This window comes from Schistocerca serialis, chromosome 8, assembly GCF_023864345.2.
Source record: "Schistocerca serialis cubense isolate TAMUIC-IGC-003099 chromosome 8, iqSchSeri2.2, whole genome shotgun sequence".
Classification (NCBI taxonomy): Eukaryota; Metazoa; Arthropoda; class Insecta; order Orthoptera; family Acrididae; genus Schistocerca; species Schistocerca serialis.
Window position 1 is genome coordinate 365,272,001 of NC_064645.1, and position 21,634 is coordinate 365,293,634.

Sequence of the window (21,634 nt, forward strand, 5' to 3'; positions counted from 1 at the left end):
TTTTCCCGAGGGCATGCAGCTTTACTGTATTATTAAATGATGAAGGCGTCCTCTCGGGTAAAATATTCCGGATGTAAAATAGTCCCCCATTCGGATCTTCGGGCGGGGACTACTCAAGAGGACATCATTATCAGGAGAAAGAAAACTGGCGTTCTACGGATCGGAGCGTGGAATGTCAGATCCCTAAATCGGGCAGGTGGGTTAGAAAATTTAAAAAGGGAAATGGATAGGTTGAAGTTAGATATGGTGGGAATTAGTGAAGTTCTGTGGCAGGAGGAACAAGACTTTTGGTCAGGTGAATACAGGGTTATAAATACAAAATCAAATAGGGGTAATGCAGGAGTAGGTTTAATAATGAATAAAAAAAATAGGAGTACGGGTAAGCTACTACAAACAGCATAGTGAACGCATTATTGTGGCCAAGATAGACACGAAGCCCACGCCTACTACTATAGTACAAGTTTATATGCCAAATAGCTCCGCTGTTGACGAAGAAATTGAAATGTATGATGAGATAAAAGAAATTATTCAGGTGTTGACAGATGTGAAAATTACCGAACTATCAGTTTAATAAGTCACAGCTGCAAAATACTAACGCGAATTCTTTACAGACGAATGGAAAAACTGATAGAAGCCGACCTCGGGGAAGAACAGTTTGGATTCCGTAGAAATGTTGGAACACGTGAGGCAATACTGACCTTGCGACTTATCTTAGAAGAAAGATTAAGGAAAGGCAAACCTACGTTTCTAGCATTTGTAGACTTAGAGAAAGCTTTTGACAATGTTGATTGGAACACTCTCTTTCAAATTCTGAAGGTGGCAGGAGTAAAATACAGGGAGCGAAAGGCTATTTACAATTTGTACAGAAAGCAGATGGCAGTCATACGAGTCGAGGGTATGAAAGGGAAGCAGTGGTTGGGAAGGGAGTGAGACAGGGTTGTAGCCTATCCCCGATGTTATTCAATCTGTATATTGAGCAAGCAATAAAGGAAACAAAGGAAAAGTTCGGAGCAGGTATTAAAATCCATGGCGGAGAAATAAAACCTTTGAGGTTCGCCGAAGGCTTTGTAATGCTGTCAGAAACAGCAAAGGACTTGGAAGAGCAGTTAAACGGAATGGACAGTGTCTTGAAAGGAGGGCATAAGATGAACATCAACAAAAGCAAAACGAGAATAATGGAATGTAGTGGAATTAAGTCGGGTGATGCTGAGGGAATTAGATTAGGAAATGAGACACTTAAAGTAGTAAAGGAGTTTTGCTATTTGGGGAGCAAAGTAACTGATGATGGTCGAAGTAGAGAGGTTATAAAATGTAGACTGGCAACGACAAGGAAAGCGTTTCTGAAAAAGAAAAATTTGTTATCATCGAGTATAGATTTAAATGTCAGGAAGTCGTTTCTGAAAGTATTTGTATGGAGTGTAGCCATGTATGGAAGTGAAACGTGGACGATAAATAGTTTAGACAAGAAGAGAATAGAAGCTTTCAAAATGTGGTGCTACAGAAGAATGCTGAAGATTAGATGGGTAGATCACATAACTAATGAGGAGGTATTGAATAGAATTGCGGAGAAGATGAGTTTGTGGCACAACTTTACTAGAAGAAGGGATCGGATGGTAGGACATGTTCTGAGACATCGAGGGACCACCAATTTAGTATTGGAGGGCAGCGTGAAGGGTAAAAATCGTAGAGGGAGACCAAGAGATGAATACACTTAGCAGATTCAGAAGGATGCAGGTTGCAGTAGGTACTGGGAGATGAAGAAGCTTGCACAGGATAGAGTAGCATGGAGAGCTGCATCAAACCAGTCTCAGGACTGAAGACAACAACAACAACAACAACAACCTGGTCATATAGCAAATGACGGCAGAGGTTCCCTTCGGGTGTCCGCCGAGCCCGCATATAAATAGGTCTGAGAGGCAGAGACATACATTTCGCACCCCTCTATCATAGGGTCCGCGTCAGTCAAACGACGCTGCCTCGGGTGACGTCACAGGCAGGCTGCTACTAAACGCGTGTTCGGTAAGAGTGGAAAGTGAAATCGCGAGGTCAGTACGTCGTCCTGGATCGCTTAGATTTCGCGGAAGTAACTGTTTATGTGTCTCTCGTAATGTTAACAAAACCGCGTGGCAAATGGTGAGATTCTTTTCCACTTCTGTGGCGAGCAGTTACCTTTGATTATTAAAAGTCAACGCGAAAGATCATTTAATAGGAACTTACCGTAGAGGTCGCCTCTGAACTGTTCATAGAGCTGTTTATGATAAGAACATTATTATTATTATTATTATTATTACGAGGAATATTACTACGTTGTGCGTGCGAAATTTCATCAAATATATTAACAGTTAGAACTCAAAACTTTCATTTATAATCTTAGTTCCTGACCCCGTTGATTAAATAGAGAATAGAAACATTTCCGTCAGTGAGCAAAAGAAAAATGTGGACTTGCAGACTGGAAACTATGATCAGTACATTCTCTATCGCTGTCTAGCTGACCGCAAAAATAGTTTTCATGTTCTCGTAAAAGACAGCGACGAACGAACAAATACAATGTTTCATATTATTATTTGAGCCGCCATCCCACATAGTGTAACAAGTCATCATCCTTAACCAAGAGTTGACTGTTACAAAGTTACAAGCATTGTTTTATTACTTGTTGTGTTCATTAATGATACTGGATTGAAATATAACAGTAACATGAAATTTCCTCTTAAGTGAACAACATACAGATGGTAAGTGGTGATCGTAATGAAAATTATTTTCTATGTAAAGGTGCTGAGGTTCCTGTTGATAACATTTTGTCTTTAATTGAAGAGATGCAAAACGTATTAGAAAATTTGCCAGGAAACGAAATTAAAAAGTTTTGAATGAAAAGGTTTCATTTTTCAAGTGAAAAAGTTCAACTCAATTTAGATACGGTACTGACTCCATGATAATTCGGCCATTGGTAAATTCTGTCAGCCCACATGCCTATAATTTTTTGCGAAGATATGGTAGTTTTCTATGCCAAAGCCTAACACTCTCAAGGCTTTGTAGTAAACTCTACAAATCCAATCACTGTGCAACGTAGTGATCAGAGAGTTACATAGAAAATGTTGTCACTTTAGCTTCAGATCACAAAACTGCGCTCCTGTTGACTGATTAGTTTCATTTCAAGTCCCATTTTGGCTACAAAGGTGAAATGTTGCAGGGGATGTCTTAAACAAGGACAAATTTCCTTGTGCAACCAGAGCCCATTTTTTATGACTCAGAGCATGGCTTCACCTTAAGAAAGCATGGTATATATTTTGCCAGTTCATATTATTCAGGCTGATGTACTATTCTCGTGCATTAAAACTGCAGTTCTTAAATTACAAGCAGTTGGATTTGAGGAGGTTGGGGTAGTAGCAGCCGATCATGAAACTAATAGGAAAGTAGTATCTAAATTTTCTACTTACCATATGTGAAAATAAAGTGTATTCGTCCTGTACATTGTTCTACAAATCGCCAACTGTGCTGTTTTGTAGATACTGTTCATGTTTTGAAGTGTATCTGCAACAACTGGTTCAGACATAAGGGGCAGATCCTATGATTTTATTATATTAATGACAGTTTAATGGGAAGTTTTGCATCTGGCACAGCACTGAAAATTGCACATTATAGAAAAAGATACACCATTGAATATGGCAGTCCATTGACATTAAAGTCCCTATTTCCTAATTTAACTGAACACCAAAATGTCAAGCTCTTTTCATAATATTAATATCTGAACACGAAAATTAAAGCACCGATTTTAAATATTAACTGTACAAGGAGGCCAGTGATCATTATATAATTCGAAAGGTACTTTGTCATAGATGCTCACAAAGAGAAAATAATGTGTATGCAGCCGTTAGGACTGGTAAAAGGAAGTAGAAGCTTTCCCATTCATAACACTGATGTTACATTCTCTATAAAGCATTCAAATCTCCAATACTGAATATCGAAAACTGAAGAGCTATCAACCTCTGCCCTGTGCGCCGATCAGGTGCTATGGTACAAACGACGCAAGAAAGTAAAAACATTTCGTGAAATCGCATTCTAGAGGCTTTCATGTTCACATGGTTCACTTGCAGTAAAACACATATACCGGGTAGCTACAATGCTACAACTGCTAGGTCGATGATGTTGTCAACAGTGAAAATCAATCAATTATAGTAACAAAATCCGTAAATAACATTGTATACTGCCGTCATTATTCACTTACTTTTCTCTAAGAGTAACTGTGTGGTTATTTTCTGCCATTGCCAGAAAATTTTAAGTGTGTTCATAATTTTTAATTTCTTACTTTTGAATAACTGCGGCTTCCGACTTAAGGTTACCGGTTCGATCTGTTTTAGACCATCTTCAGACCTCACTCCATGATGTTAGATGGGGCGGGGCGGTGGACGGAACAAGCGCTATGACACCACGAACGCCAACTGCCGATAACCTCATAAAAAAAGAAGTATCTTGCGGTTGTGACTGTTGTTAATAATAAAAACAACCTCTGTTCTCCAAGAGAAATGTTCTCCAAAATTAATTATATATTTGTTTTAGGTTATGACTAGAAGGAGAATGCCAACGGGTCAGAGTGAAACACGCAGAGCTAGACAGACACAATTTTTGCGTAGAGACACTATGTAAGAGCAATGTGAACATTCATAGTGATAATACATCTGTTATCTGCTTTATTTAACGATCATAATATTAAGACTGAGATACTGAAGTACCGATTTTTAAAATTAATTATACTAGTAGGCCAATGAAACTTATATAATTCGAAAGGAACTTTGCCGTAGATGAACACTAAAGAAAAAAATAATGTGTATACATAGACATTAAGAGAGTTAAAAGGAGGTAGACGCACACATGAGAAAAGTTTTCCTTGTCTCTGACACTACCATCAACTTCTACCACGCGTAGCGATAGGGTGCTATGGAAGAAACGACACACGAAAGTAACAACGTTTCGCGAAGTTGCGTTCTAGGGATCTCCATGTCTAAAATGTTGCAGATAGTTCATTGCAGTAACACACGCATACCGCACAGCTACAATGCCGCAATTGCTACGTCGTTGATGTTGTCAACAATGTAAAACGAAACGTAGTAACGAAGCTGTCGGGGACAACAAACGTTGTTTATTAGCGTCGATTTTTCATTTACTATGGTTTAAGAGTAAACGACATAACTCTGCTTCGTTTGCCACCGTCACCACAAAATTTCGAGTGTTCTTAATTTTCAGTATCTTCGTTCCGAGTAGCTACAACGTTCGTTTTTACAAGGAAACTATTTGTTTTAGAATGTGCCTCAAAGAAGAACACTAACGGGTCGGATTGCAAGACGAGGAGCTAGAGTGGCACATTTGTTATGTAGAGAAACTAATAGGAATCATGCAGATGTTGATAGCGATAATTCTATTGTCGCTCTGAAAGACTGTGTGTGGGGTGCACACAGAATCGAAAGAAATTCTGGTCATATGTAAAGCATGTTAGTGGCACCAAAGTTAGTGTCCGGTCCCTAGCGAATGAGACAGAAATTGAGGATAGCAAAGCAAAAGCTGAAATGTTTAAATTCGTTTTCAAATGTTCCTTCACAAAGGAAAGCCGAGGAGAATTGCCCCAGTTTAATCCTAGTACCGCTGAAAAGATGAATGAAATAATTATTAGTGTCAGTGATGTTGAGAAACAGCTGAAATCGTTAAAACTGAAAGAAACTCTATCACCCGAATTTGCGCCTGAGTCAGACATTCTTCTAACTATAATCTGTCGCAGATCCCTCGAACAAAAATGCGTGCCTAGCTCTTGGGAAAAAGCGCATGTCACACACCCTTCTACAAGAAGGCTAGTAGAAGTGATCCACAAAACTAGCGTCCAATATCCTTGACATCGTTTCATTGTAGAATCTTAGAACATGTTCTGAGTTCAAACATAATTAGGTATCTTGAACAGAATAACCTCCCGTATGCCATTCAGCATAGAGTCCGAAAACATCGATCAGGTGAAACCCAACTCGCGTTTTTCTCATATGACGTACTGAAAGCTTTGGATCAACGCAGTCAGGTAGTTGCAGTATTTCTTGATTTCTGAAAAGTACTTGATTTAGTACCGCACCTTCGCTTATTGTCAAAAGTACGATCGTGATGTATTGAGTGAAATTTGTGACTGGACTGAGGACTTTTTGGTAAGGAGGATGTGGAATGTTATTTTGAATGGAGAGTCATCATCAGATGTAGAAGTAATTTCAGGTGTGGGAACTTTATTTGTGACCCTTGCTGTTCATATTGTATATTAATAGTCTTGCAGACAATATTAATAGACTTTTTGCAGATAATTCAGTATCTAGAATGAACTGTTTACTGAAAGAAGCTGCATAGATATTCAATCAAATCTCGATAAGATTTCAAAATTGGTGCAAAACAGTGGCAGCTTGCTTTAAATGTTCAGAAATTTAAAATTGTGCACTTCACAAAACGAAAAAACATAGTGTCCTACGACTATAATATCAATGAGTCGCCGTTGGAATCGGCCAACTCACGTAAACATCTGGGTGTAACTCTTGATTGGGATGTGAAATGAAATGGTCACTAGGATCAGTCGTGTCTAAAGCAGGTGGCAGACTTCGGTTTATTGGTAGAACACTGCGAAAGTGCCATCAGTCTATAAAGGTGATTGCTTACAACTCACTCGTGCGACCAGTTCTAGAACATTGCTCAATTGTGTGGGTCTCATATCAAATACGACTAACAAGGGATATTGAACGTATACAGAGAATACAGAGAAGGGCAGGACGAATCGTCACAGGTCTCTTTAATCCGTGTGAGAGTTCCACAGAGATACTGAAGCAACTGAACTGGAAGACTCTTGAAGATAGACGTAAACTATCCCGAGAAAGTCTATTAACAAATATTCAAGAACCAGCCGAAGTTATATTTCTTGGAATGTAGTACTACCCCCTACGTTTCGCTTTCATAGGGATCGTGTGGATAAGATTAGAATAATTACTGTGCGCACAGAGGCATCCAAACAATCATTCTTCCGGCGCTCCAAACGTGAATGGAACTGGAAGAAACACTAATACCTGGTAAGTGGGACATCTCCCCGGCCATGCCCCTCACGGTGGTTTGTAAAGTACAGATGTAGATGCACACCCAGACTTCTTACTGGTAGGTTCGAACAACATGCAAGTACTACGGAGATGCTTCGGGAACTTAAATGGGAATCCCTGGAGGGAAGGAGATGTTCTTTTCGAGGAGAACTTTCATTTGAAGCTGACTGCTAAATTCTACTGCCACCAACATACATTTTGCGTAAGGACTACGAGGATAAGATATGGAAATTTGGGCTCATACGGATGCATACATATGGTCATTTTTCCCTTCGCTCTATTTGCGAGTGGAACAGAAAAGGAACAGGGTACCCTCCGCCATCCAGCGTACGCTGGTTTGTTGAATATGTGTTAAGACGTAGATGTAGTAAAACAAAACAAAAAAAAAAATTGCTTGGATGACGTTGCCGGAGAACTGGACCTATGGTACAGTTTATGGAGGAAAAAGAACACACCTGTAGCTAAATTAAGAGACCGGAAAATTGGACCTATGCTACAATTTATGGAAGAAAAAGAATGTACCTGAAGCTAAATGTCGTTGATAGACTAGTCGTTGACCTATTTAACGATGCCATAAGACAAGCACTACAAATTTTGAGCACTATTCCACGCGCAACGGTGACTGTAGAACGATCCTTCAGCACACTTGGGAGAGTGAAGACGAGGCTTAGAAGCTGACTGTGTTGTGCCTGAAGAGCGTACGTCGAAATTACGTAAAAGAAAACTGCGAGAAGTTAGAAAAGAAAGTAACTTACAAATTTATGGAAAATTCGAGAAGATTAATATTAAATCAAAAAATTGTGTTGTTATGCAAGGGCACTCTTATGTTTAAAATGATTATCAGAAACAGTTTTCCCGTTCTAATTATTAAGAAATGCTGTGTTGTTCCTGCTCCCTGTTCCTTGAGTCTAATATAACCTGCCCTCTCCTAGCCCAAATTCTGGGTACCAGTACGCTCTTGTATCAAAAGCATGTAACTTCAAAAATATATTGAGTAGGTAACTGTCAGTTGATTAGGATAACAAGAAATTGTTTTAGTGTTCGGAATACGGTACACATCAATTTTTGTTCTTCAGGCACAATACATGTTCAAATATCCTGTATCAGCTATATCAGAATTAATAGTTGCACACTTTTGCATAAATGGATGCGGACGCTAATGCACTATAGCAACAGGTGACACAAGGTTAATTAATCGAATTGTTATTGTGGGATGAATATTGTAGCAACTGTTGGCTGCCCTGTGAAAGCAGAGTAGTTGTGCCGTTATTGGCGGTTGAGATTGATGGGGTAACTCATTAATAATTGTATTTCGGGTGCGATTTTGTGTTTGTAACATTGAATTTATTAGATTTTACTGTATTTCATTAGTGCACTTACTTTCTTCTTTTACAGGTACGAGCTTCATTATTGGCAGTTTTTAGGCGCGCTGAACGACTACCCACTTGTTACCTCATCCACTTGTAATTTGTGATTGGATTCTCGCGGCGATTTTGAGTAAGTGGTAAATTAATTGGATTTTGGGCTATATGTCTACTGCAATATCTGTTGCATTTGTAATGCATGCCTACTGAAATGTCCTATCCATAAAGCTAACGGGCTGTCAACGGTACCAATATCATGTGGTGATATTTAATGCGCCACTGTTGTGTATCATCTAGCTTTCAGCCGTGTAAACAAACGGTTGTGTTGCAGATTCGCCGAGTTCTCAGTTTACAAATAGAATTCCTGATGGAGTCGTGGAAAGATCACGCTGCGGGGAAAGTTTCTGCCCAGGTATGAACAAGTTGTTATTGTTTGTAGTGGAAGTGGGTGTTTACATACGCTGGTGAAGAAATATTAACGAATTAACATTTGTGTGTGGTAATATTTTTCTAGCATCGTCTGCTATAGCTTGTAATCTGCCAAGATTCAACGTACAGTAGTTAATGATTCGATCCTTTCAGATTAACGTCGTGAGTTAGGCATCTGACGCATAACACTACGCATCCCAGATAGTGAACGGCAGTAATGCATAATTAATTTTGGTAGGTTACGTGGTTCCATTATTCTCAGACCTGCGACCTATTTGTTTCCTGTTTTTCAATCGGTGTTTAATTCTTCTCGTGGCTAATCATTTCTTCGTTGTCTCTCGAGGCACTCTTTTACTGTGCACAGAAACCTCATTTCTGCTTTAGTGCCCAAGATTCCTTCGTTGTAGCACGAGACATCACTCCCATAAAGCTAAGCAGCAGTAACCATCGTTTCTGAAGCTATGTCTTTTCTGCATTATCTTTCCAGCATTCTGTGTATTGTGTCACATGCTGTTGAAATTATTCTCTTAATCTCTAAGTGACAAAATGTCACTGACTTACTGAAGGCATTTGCTTGTGTCAATCATAATATTCGAATTAGACCAAGTTTATGACACTGAGATGGTAACTTGCATCCAAGTTGTTGCCTTTGAACGTAATCTATACCTCGGTCTAATTGACCTGCTACAGATTACTGTCATCACAACCTACAGTCAGTAAAATAATACAGACACAAACAAATATAGCCAGTGTTCTGTCGTCTTCCTGTTTATGCACATGCATCACACACTGCATCATCATTATGTTTGGATGATGTCCGGTATTGGTAGGTTCAGTTGACCATAATATTCTATTATGATAGCGTTAAATTTTTATGTAGTATGTGATTCAGCACATGCCTAGTTTTGTTCTTATTTAAGAAACAATGCAGAAAGTTTATCTAGACTGTTTGAGTAATGCAAAGGAGGATACCATCTCAGCTATATGGAGTGAAATTACAGGTGTGTGTTCCAAAGGGTCACATTATTCGTCACTACTGTCGTGTTTTATTTGAATGAGGAATCAGGGTCTTGTTTGCAGATGATACAATCACTGTTGTGAAGCTGAGCATTGAATCATCACAAGAGTAAATGGTAGATGACGCTCTTGTGGTAGTTACGGACTGGTTTTGCACGAATGGGGTAGCCTTTAAACTGGTGGCGTGGGGCGGGGGGGGGGGGGGGGGGGGACGATACCGACACCGACACCACAGAAATATTTAAATTCAATTAACATAGCATACTGACAAGAAATAATAAACAATGTAGGAAGTTGTAAATCTTGATTAAAACTTTATCAGGAAAACCATATAGTAGCCCTGCTAAAATATTTAAGTTTGTCTACTTTTGCCATAAAAGTAATTGCCAACTTTGGGGTGTAGAAATCAGTAAGTTAACATATTTTGCATATTTTCATTCACTAATGTTTTATGGGGTAATGTTCTGGGTTGACAGCTCACTTAAGTTTATCAACAATCCTTCTTAGTTTGAGAGTAACAGAGATATTCACTAGTTCAACATTAAAAGGAGAAATGATCTGTATTATTTTTTAACGAATTTCTGGCATGGAAAGGTTTAAATTTACAGCTATTAAACTCTTTTGAGAATCTACCTGTGAAAATATAAGATCTCAACAGATAGTAGATGTGTTTCCAAATAAAGATTAAAGGTGTTTCTCTGTAACAGCTCCTTCTATACCATGGAAAAACCAATTGCCTGGTCTTGTTGAACACACCGGTTCCCATCAGATCACCAAAGTTAAACAGTATTGGGGAAGGCTGGCACTGGGTATGCCACGTTGTGTTGTAGCTTCCCCTTTCCCTTTACAACAAAAGGGAGGAGAGGTGCTGTTGTAGAGTCTTTGATCACCAGTATTTGCACCAGTATTCTGGATTAAACTCAAAACTTCATCTCAGTGTCTCGTGATGTGAGGGTCTGTTGATGGTGACCGCTCTGTCAACAGCCCCCTGGTGCTATTTGAGAGGAGTAGATTGTCAGCACCAGGTTTTATGATCTTCATTCTCTCATCAATATCCATCCAACACACACACACACACACACACACACACACACACACACACACACACACACACACACAGGCCCGCGTGCTCTCTCTCTCTCTCTCTCTCTCTCTCCCCCTCCTCCTACACATCCCAGCCAGATACACATAACCACAACACTTCCTAGATACACCTAACCACAAAGCTTTTGTACTTCGCCAGGGAAAGGTGCCAGTGTGTGTGAAGGGTTTGTGTGCCTCAATGACACAGAAGGCTACGCTGGTGGTAGCATAGCCACTGGCAGTGATCATCCAAGCCAGGCAGGCCTCAGCAGAGAGGCCTGACGATGAGTGTCCTACAAGAAGGGAAGGTTGTGTTTATCCAAAGGAGCTCCGCTAACAATGGTTGGGTATGGGCACCTGTTGCCACTTGCCCCCACCCCTTCAGTTTTATAAGGCTTGCTGAGGCATATGGGGCTCTGTCTGGGTCGACATTTGTTTCCCTAGTGACATGTGGGATCCCTATAGAGCGACCTCAGTTCACATCTACTCCTGGTGGGGTGGGTTTACTGTCAGATAGTAACTACAAGAATCCAACAAGAAGAGCTCAGTTGGTCACGTGGCTTGAGATGTAGTCTCAGAATTATAGCAACAGGGTACAAGTCTGCCGTAACACTTCACTGGGATCAAGAGAACAGAGTGAACCTTTGAGAAGATTTGGTCCTTAAAAAGTGTAATTTAACACATCTCATTTAAAGTGCCACATGGAGGTAGACCCTGAGGAGTTATGTCAAGAGTGGAAAAATATCAGTAACAAAGAAGTGCAGAACTCTTATGACAAGAGTAAGTGGCACATTGGAAAAAACTACAACATTCATTCTAATGTTTGTCCGAAATTACATGAAGAAATTCTTGCAGGCTATATTTGTCTTAAGGTTTAAAACGTTTTTCCCTGATTCATTGTGACACTTCAAATGTCAAAGATGTGGCTGTACCACTGTGGTATGTAACAGGAAGGCTGCATGTGGAAATTGTGCAGGCTCAGCTCATGAATCAGGCAATTCTTGTACACTTCCTCCAAAATGTGTAAATTGCTCTGTGGTTCACCCAGTATGGAACAGGAAGTGTGCAGTTTAAAACACGGAAAGGAAAATTCAGGAGTTGAAAGTTGCGAGATGCATACCATATGGTGGAGCTAAAAATGCTTTCAAAGCAGTGCAACCATCGGTGTTTGCTACTGCTTTTGCATCACCCCATAAGAAGCCCGTTTTCATATGTGATACTTCCACACAAACCCAGACCAAGATTCATGTATGAGTACATGCACTTGTTGGTGTACCTGTTGAGTGAAAAGCTACACTTGAATATCAGAAGCCCAATAAGCAACCCATGCAGGCAACTCCTCTCATAAGTAAGGAAAAGCATCACACAAAAAGTTGTTCGAAACTAAGGAAAGTGGCAGCTAAACCGTTGGGTCGGTGAGCATTCCCCCTTTCTGATAGTGATTTTATTGTCGAGGATATTGATATCCACTGTCTCAGGTAAACCAGTGTCTCCAAGAGATAAGGATAATGACAAGGGCAACCATCACTGATCAAAGGCTCCGACAGAGAGTTCTGTGTTGCAGTGGAATTTAAGTGGATACCAAGTGCATTTAGAAGAATTAGAATTTGTGGCACAGGATAGACTTGTTCTGCATCTGCTTACAAGAAATTCATTTTAAAGTCACTGACATACTGCATTAATGGGCTGCCACCATTATAGGTAGGACAGTTTTGCTGGAGACAAGGTGAAGGGGGGAGTGACTGTTTTCATTGATGACAGATGCCACTCTTCTCTCGTCACCTTTACTTTACGATGGGCACCCAAGCAGCTGGAAGTCCCCACATCAGTTAAAATCCAATGTGTTCTTTATATCTACCAACTCATGATCCACTGGATGCAGATGCACTGACAGAACTCTTCCGGGCACTGCCTCACCCATTCCTGCGCATGGGTGGCTTAAGTGCTTGCAGTACACTGTGGGGCTCGGCTACCACTTTCTCCAGGGGGTTGGCTTATCAAGAGCCTCGTCCATTCAGAAAAAATATGCTTTTTGAACTCTGGTCAGATGACACACTTTTCCACAGCTGCAGTGTCATCTTCAGCCATTGACTTGTTTTTGCTCCCCAGCTATTGCAGACTCTGTTAGTGGGAAGTGGCCACAGATATGCATTCAAGTGACCGCTTTCTGGTGTGGGTTCATCTGCTGACTTGAACAGTGGTCGACAGGGGACTGCGATAATGGACATTCGAATGGCAAATTGGTTGCGAAACAATCAGCAGGCCATTTTTTAATAACAAGATTGTGACCAGGAGGTGGTGTACCATATCACCTGTGTAATCCAACAAACTGCTGCAGAGCCCGTACCCCAGTCTTAACAACCACCTTAGACGATGGGCTGTCCCTTGGTCGAATGATGAATGTCGCTTGGCAAAGAGAGCCAGGTGCACAGCTTTGCAGAAATTCAAACATCATCCAACTGCAGTAAACCTTTGCACTTTCAGATCTGTAAGAGCAGAAGTGTGGTGAGTGATAAAAGAATGGGAGAGGGACTCATAATGATGTTGGCTACAGTCTTCTGTTCTCCTTGTGGTATTGGAATCAGCTCTGTCCACAGCCAGAGACACAGCTACAGGACCGTATCAGATACATTATGCCATTTTCCGTCATCTGTGTCCTGAAGCCAGAGGTAAGCTTGTATCTTGTTTCAACCAGATCTGGTTTGATGTGCAGTACCCCATGACTTGGAAGTAGGCAATATTAATTCCATTATGGAAACCAGGAACTGAGCGAGGTTGCACAGTGGTTAGCACACTGGACTCACATTCGGGAGGATGAAGGTTCCAGCCTGTGTCCGGCCATCGTGATTTATGTTTTCCGTGATTTCCCTAAATCGCTTCAGGCAAATTCCCAGAGTGTTCCTTTGAAAGCGCATAGCCGACTTCCTTCCTCATACTTCCCTAATCCAATGGCACTGATGACCTTGCTATTTGGTGCCTTCCCCCAAATCAACCAACCATGGAAACCAGGCAAAGATCATACAGACACTTCAACAGTTAGTGGAGTTTAGTTCTTACAGCTTGTATGGACAGCATGATCATTTGCTGCCTCCATCTGCTTCTTCAAATCCCAAGATCACCTGTACCGCTTGCAGTGTTGTTTCAGGCACTACTGTTCTGCCCTTGATGATTTAATTCTACTGGATAAGGTGACACACAACTCTTTCTTATGTCGAAACCATTTAGTTGGTGTGTTTTCTGACCACAAATAAGTGTATGACACCACTCGGAGGTACAGCATCCTTCGCAGACTTCATGAATGTGGACTACCTGGACGTCAGCCACTTCTTATACAATATAACACGATTCCGTGTAAAAATTAAGTTTTTATTGAATTGGCATTTTGTGGATTTTGTGAAGTGTTTGGCCTCATCTCAAATATGCTGGGGAATGGAGGCAGATTTTAATGCCTCACTCTGCAAAACACTCCGCATGTGGGAACAGTCTTCGTTCACCGCCCCCCACCCCCTCCCCCAATCCAAATACAACGGCACACTGTGAGTGTTGTAATGTGATGTTATGAATATAAATTTTTGGTAACAATGTTGTCTGCATCTACATCTGTACTCTGCAAACCACTGTACAATGCAAGGCAGAGGGTACTTTCCATTGTACCAGTTATTAATGTGCAGGGAGTGTAGTATGTTCCTCGAGTCATCACTTGAAGCTGGTTCTTGAAACTTTGTAAGTAGGCTTCCTTGGGGTAGTTTGCATCTATCTTCAGGTATCTTCAGTTCAGTGTCTTCAGCATGTCTGTGAAACTCTCCCTTGGGCCAAATAAAACTGTGACCACTCATGCTGCCCTTCTCTGAATGTGTTCAGTATCTCATTAGTCCTATTTGTTACGGGTCCATGCACTAGTTTCTAGCAATATTACTTGGAAAAAGTAACGCTCATAAAATTTTCAATCATACAAATGTATCACCAAGTTCTCCTTCCAAAATTAAGATAATTATATATTCTCCCAAAAATAAAAACTCATCTGGCTTTTATTATATTACCAATACAGTTGTAAAAATTTGACACCATATAATAAGCCATGTCTTACCTGAAATATCTAATGCATCACTAGCTCAATGCATTTTTCCAGTGAGACTAGAATCTTCCATTATTAAATGCCTCTTTAAGAAAGGTTTTAAAGATAGATGTCAATAACTACATACCGGTTTCACTGTTGACATCACTTTCCAAAATCTTTGAGAAGGTGATGTATTCCAGAATAGTAGTATCCCAACTTAGCAGCAATAATATCTTCAGCAAATCACAAACTGCTCTACTGAGAATGTCATTTACATGTGCACTCACCAGATTTTAAAAGCATTAAATAATAAAATAGTGCCTCTTGATATTTCTACGGCCTGAGGCATTTGACTGTGTGAATAGCAGGAATTACGGGATGTAAAACCTCTTCCCTGTGCTTGGACCTCTTCCTCCCGGCCTCACAATCGAGAGGAGATAATTTTAACTAGACTCTGGATAGGGCACTGTCTTTTCAGCCATTGACACCTTTTAAGTGGCGATCCTCCCCCTCTTTGTCCCCACTGCTCTCAACTGTGTACGGTGAGAGACCTTTTACTTCAGTGCCCCAATTTTAATCTGCTTTGTGGCCGTTTACAGTTGTCACCTGATATATCTTCCCTTTTAACAGATGAAACGTCCTCAGCCGATCGCGTCCTTGAGTTTATCTGTGTCTGTGAGATGACATCAGTCATTTGAAGCTCTTTTTTGGGGAATACAACCCTCCCTTCAATAGTAGTTTTCTAAGATTTCCTCCGGTTTTTAGTTTCTCTCCTCCTTGAGTTTCGCTCCCATTGCTCCTGATTTAATATTTGGTTTTTTACCCTTCCTGAAGCCACAGAATGGGCACTTAATGACCGTAGCAGTTTTGCACCCTTAATAATAATAATAAAAATAAATAAAAAAACCAGCAGCCAATGGATAATGTCACATCTGACCAAAAGAATACAGAAAGTTGTACGTAGTAATTTAACTGTTATAGTCCAAGGACGCAATTTTGATTGGGGAGAAATCACATATGGTGTTCTGCAAGGCTAAATTTAGACCCACTGTTGTTTCTCATATATATATAAATGATCTTCTGTCTAATTTACAACAAGCAGAATTAGTTTTTTGAAGATGACACTAGTATTGTAATCAATCCAAGAATACATACAGAAACAGAAGAAATCGTAAACAGTATTCTTAAAAGTATCAGTGACAGGATTTCTGTGAATGGGCTCACACTCAATTTTAGAAAGACAGAATATATTCATTTCAGGACATCTAGGGGTACAACACGAAAGATAAATGTAACACATGGTGAGGAAATAATAAATTGGTTGGAAAATTCTTAGGGGTCCATATTGATGAGAATTTAAATGGGAAAAAACACATTTTGGAACTTCTAAAACAACTTAGTTCAGCCACATTTGCAATTAGAATCATTTAAATCTTGGGGAGAGACAAATCAGCAAATTGACATATTTTGCATATTTTCGTTCAGTAATGTCGTATGGAATAATGTTCTGGGGTTACTCATCTTTAAGAAAGTAAGTCTTCATTGCTCAAAAATGTTCTGCAAGAATAATATGTGGTGCACACCCACAACCATTTTGTAGACATCTGTTTAAGGAGTTGGGCATTCTGATTACTGCTTCACAGTGTATTTACTCCGCCATGAAGTTTGTTGTAAGTAAGCTCCTGCAGTTCAAAAGGAAAAATGTTGCTCATAATTACAATACCAGAAGGAAAAATGACATTCTTTACCCCACGTTAAGGTTGTTTTTAGCACAAAAAGGTTGTACAGTGCTGCAACAAAAATTTTTTATCATTTACCCAGTGATATAAAAGTCTGACAGACAGCAAAGTAAAATTTGAAAACAAAATGAAAAAGTTTCTCCTAAACAACTCCTTCTGTTCTGTAGAAGAATTTCTATTACTGTAATGTGTAAAAAGTGGTGGGTAAGAATAACTCACTTCTGTATATTAAAAAAAGTTAATAAAATGAAAACCTTATAAATGTTCAGCATGTAGACAGATTTACAGATTAATTTACAATAAGAATGTAAAATGACTCATTCCACATCATTACTATTTGTTGTGCAAAATCAACCATGTAACATGAAACTAACTAACTAACTAAGGATATGTCGAATGACTGACTTGTAGGCAGTCTCTGTAGTAGGGTGGTTGTATTTCCCAAATATTCTACTAGTAAACCAAAGTCTGCCATTGCTTTACCAACTCTGTAATTTTTTTGGCAATTGTTCATCCCTTAATCCATCACATTCCCAAACCATTTTAAATGCTTTTTTGCCACCTCTTTGGTGATGTATGTGGGAATTTTCATTTGCTTCATGACTTTCGTGGTATCTTCTCTCCCCTTTTAACCATACAACTTATTTTAAAAAAAATCTGTGTGTGCAGCGTCAAGTTGTCTTCTTTCTTGTTTTGTCATTTCCCAGTAGTCTGCTCCATATAAACGAATGCTTTGTGTTACTGATTCATATAACCTCTTTTTGTCTTTCTCTTAATTTTATCAGACCAAGGGGTCAAATTCAGCTTACTGATGGCTTGTTTTCTCCTCTGCCTTATCAAGATCAGACTGAATATTTGTTCAGCTTTTCTCAGAGTTTACTTCATTACAAATAAATGTATCATCTGCAAAAAAACACTGTGCATTCTCTCTGCCAAAAAAGTCCGCCCAGTCACAAAATTTGCTTGATGCCCCATATGATTGTGCTTTTTATAATAAGCGTTGCTGCGGTACTGAGTCAGATGATTTCTGGGAATTGAGAAATGTCTTCATTTTTTGTTTTCAGTGTATCATGTTAGAAAAGTGCAATTGGGGTTTCACATGATCCGCATTTTCAAAATCTGTGCTGGTTGGCATGGAGGAGTTCTTTCTGTTTGAGATACGTCATTATGTTTGAGCTCAGGATATATTTTAACATTCTACAGCAAATAGCCATGAACTGTGTTGGACAGTAGTTCTGTGTGTCGCTTCAGCTACCCTTCCTTGTAGACAGATGTGACCTGTCCTTTCAACTACTGTACATGGTTTCTTGTTTGAGGGATTAATGTGGATTGTAGTTAAAAAGAGGGGCTATCTCAACTGCAAATTCGGTATAGAATCTGATAGGGATTCTATCGGACCCTGGGGTTTTGTTAAATTTTAGCCATTTCAGCAATTAAGGCAGCCAGGTAGGTGCAATTTTTATTGATTTCTGAAAAGCGTTTGACTCGGTACCACATGTATGCTTAGTTTAAAAAGTATAATCATATGGGCTACCAAGTGAAATTTGTGACTAGATTGCGGACGTTTTGGTAGGGAGGACATAGCGTGTTATCTTGGAAGGAAAGTCATCGTCAGATGTAGAAGTAACTTTGGATTGGGAACATGCACACTGGGAAATTTTCGTATGAATTCAAACTGACATTGCACGTACAATTCTGTTTTTATGTGGTTCAGCATAAGAAACACTCATTGATCCTTTGAGTGTACTGTACCATATGTAAACTCGACAGGAAACCCGAAACACAACACCCAAATATTCAGTTGCACAGTATAGAAGACAAGTGCATGGTGTTTCTGTCTGAGGACTTGGCCCAGTGAGGTTTGGGGAAAGCCCCGGACTTGGCACAGTTGCAATAAAGACGTCTAGCAACAATATTTGAAGTGATTAAACTTGACAAAAACACCAGTGCTCTTAGTGCATGTTTAATTATTCTCACTGATAGTTTTATAAATACGGATCGGTCTTTGGTCCTGAAGTACATCATGTGACTTACTTTCCTATGTACAAATTGTGTGAACATTAATTTGGATTTTTGTTTACATTTTTTGAGATATTGTCAATTTGTGATTTGATATCTTTATAAATTGTTAGTTACAATTCACCTTAATTGCTCTCGATACATGTCAAGTTGACTTAATTTCATCTATACAGTAATCCAGTAATGTTACAAAACAAGTTCTTTGATGTAAGTAACTTCGTGACCTAGTTTCAGGTAGCCGGCCGCAGTGGCCGAGCAGTTCTAGGCGCGTCAGTCCGGAGCCGCGCGACTGCTACGGTCGCAGGTTCGAATCCTGCCTCGGGCATGGATGTGCGTGATGTCCTTAGGTTAGTTAGGTTTAAGTAGTTCTAAGATCTAGGGGACTGATGACCTCAGATGTTAAGTCCCATAGTGCTCAGAGCCATTTGAACCATTTTTGAATCTAGTTTCAGATACTTTATTATTGTAGAATCCTAGTTTTCCTTAAATATTGTTCTATTCTGCCACATTAAAAAGGGCATAGCTGATTTCCTTCCCCAAACCAAGCTAGGGCTCCATCTCTGATTACCTTGTTGTTGATGGGACATTGAACCCTAATCTTCCTTCCTTATTTGTGGAATTTATTAGGCCTATCATCTTTGTTCAACAAGAACTCTAGTTTTTATGACTGCTGCTATAATTGTTTTAGCCTGTAGGTGTTTTGTCCATGTTCAGTAAACTTGTCCTGTTGTAGTTCAAATTCATCTTATTTCGTTTCTTGAACACTAAGGTATCCAAGGCCAGCAGAAATTATTTCAGAATTCTTGTCAAGATCTAGTGCATGGTCAAAAGCGCAACAGACTAAAGTTTCAGCTGGATACCATCATATTTTAGAAGTCATTAATTAATGCACCTACACTTCTAGCTCCATATTTTTCTAGTTTTTGACAGCCTCTGCTACTTCTTCAGTGGTGGTTTCATTTACTCTTAGTTCATAAGTCACTCTTTCTTCACCAAATCTTGCGTTTTATGTGGTAAATGTCGGTTGTGACTTGACTCAAGAAGTCTGCATGTCTAGTTTGACATGGTAAGGCATGTTCTGTTGGCCACTGGAGAATGGATGTGCGAGGCCAATGATCAGTCAACACTGCAAAGTGTTGACCTTCTAGTATAGGTTGGAAGTATTTGATGGCAAGGTACATGGCCAGATGGCCTCTGTCTATGGGGACGCTATTTTGTTTGTGCTTTTTCTGATGCTTGGAGAAGAATGCTGAGGTTGACGTGAACCGTGTACTTGTTGTTGGAAGGCTGCACCCACTGCTGCCTGGCCCCCTTTGGGTCCAGGAGTTAGAATAGGCCTGAGGTATTCCTGCCTGTCGTAAGAGGCGACTAAAAGAAGTCTCACACATTGTGGTTTTTGTGATGGTCCCAAGTAGGGTTTGACCTCCATTTTTTCAAGATTTTCCCAAAGAGTGAGCCAATTGGGAAAGGGCGCCTTACATGGTGCATAGTGTCCATCATGTGCTGAGACCTATCGCATCCTTTGTCGACGTGGATCTGCACTTCTCCAGCTTTTGGGCAAGGTCATCCTCTTAGGCATGTATTTTTCCATCAACTGGGCAGTATCGTTTTCTACACTGACAATGATGATGGACTTGTTTGCTTGGTTGCACCTGATAGCCAGCATGATAGCCAGTCTGTTGTGGTGGGGCTGCCATGTACCCTGTTGGTTGTAGCCCCCTGACCACACAGGGATTGCTCTGCTGATGCTTGTGCCGTTAACTCCCTACGTATGCCAAGGGGTAGATGCCCATCCCCCTGGGGCATCAGGACTCCCGGCAATGGCCATCCTGCCAGGTGGCCTTTGCTGCGGCTGGGTGGCACCCGTGGGGAGGACCCTTGGTCGGAGTGGGTGGCATCCGGATGGATGACACGCAATGAAGCGTAGTACTTCATCTCTTGTTGGTGGTCATACACCAGCAGTCTCTAAGCATTCACGGGCTCAATTCAATGCACAGAAGTACGAGCCCAAATTGTTCCCTTTCCTGGCCACACCATGGGAGGAACGTCAGGCTAAGGATGGCAGCGGCTTTTATTCGCCCCGGTACCTTGTATGTTCGAGAACTGATTGGAAACCTTTCATGATGATAAAGCCTCAGTTTTTGTTGAGCTTTTAGAAGACAAGTTTGGGGAGGTGGTGGGCTTGTCCAAAATGAGATCTGGGTCAGTCTTGATCAAAACAGCATCCTTTGCCCAGTCATGGGTGTTAATCGCGTGTGACAAGCTGCGGGATGTTTCTGTAACCATCACGCCCCATAAGAGCTTAAATAAGGTCCACTTCTAAACTGGAGAAGCGTACAACTTCTTCTGCTGCTTTCGCTAGGAAGGAGTCCCTTGGGCCACTCCCTTCCCAGGTTTCTGCTAGTGGGAAAGATGACACCCGCCAGTGGTTTAAGAGCCCAAAAGCAGCTGGTCGCAGGGCTTCACGCTCATCCTCAGTCTTGGAGACAGAATCAGTAAAGTCCTCCCAACCAGGGAAACCCAAGGAACAGCGAGTGAAATCCAAAAAGAAGGTCCCCAAGACCAGGGAAATTTTGGTTGCACCCATACCACCGCTACCTCCGAGCTCTGCATCTGTGGATGAAGTGGAGATCCTGGCATCCGCTGAGGACCTAGTTCTCGCTGGACCCTGAGACAAAATGGATATAGACTGCTCAGGCAAAAAGTCTGTGGCAGCAGGTGACCCTGAGGCGTAAACTGCCTCATTGAATGTTCCATGCCTTCCCAGTCTCACAATGACGTCATCCTCCAGTAGAATTGTGGCAGTTTTTTCCACCACCTGGCTGA

General features: G+C 40.6%; 1 protein-coding gene across 1 annotated transcript in view; it reads left to right on the top strand.

Annotated features, from left to right (window-relative positions):
• Positions 1-8,784: 8,784 nt before the first annotated feature.
• LOC126417020 (cohesin subunit SA-2-like) overlaps positions 8,785-21,634 on the top strand; it is a 486,856-nt gene continuing 474,006 nt past the window's right edge. Inside the window, exon 1 of the mRNA XM_050084909.1 lies at positions 8,785-8,876. Coding sequence (XP_049940866.1) covers positions 8,832-8,876 — 45 coding nt within the window. The 5' untranslated portion in view covers positions 8,785-8,831. The remainder of the gene's footprint in view (positions 8,877-21,634) is intronic.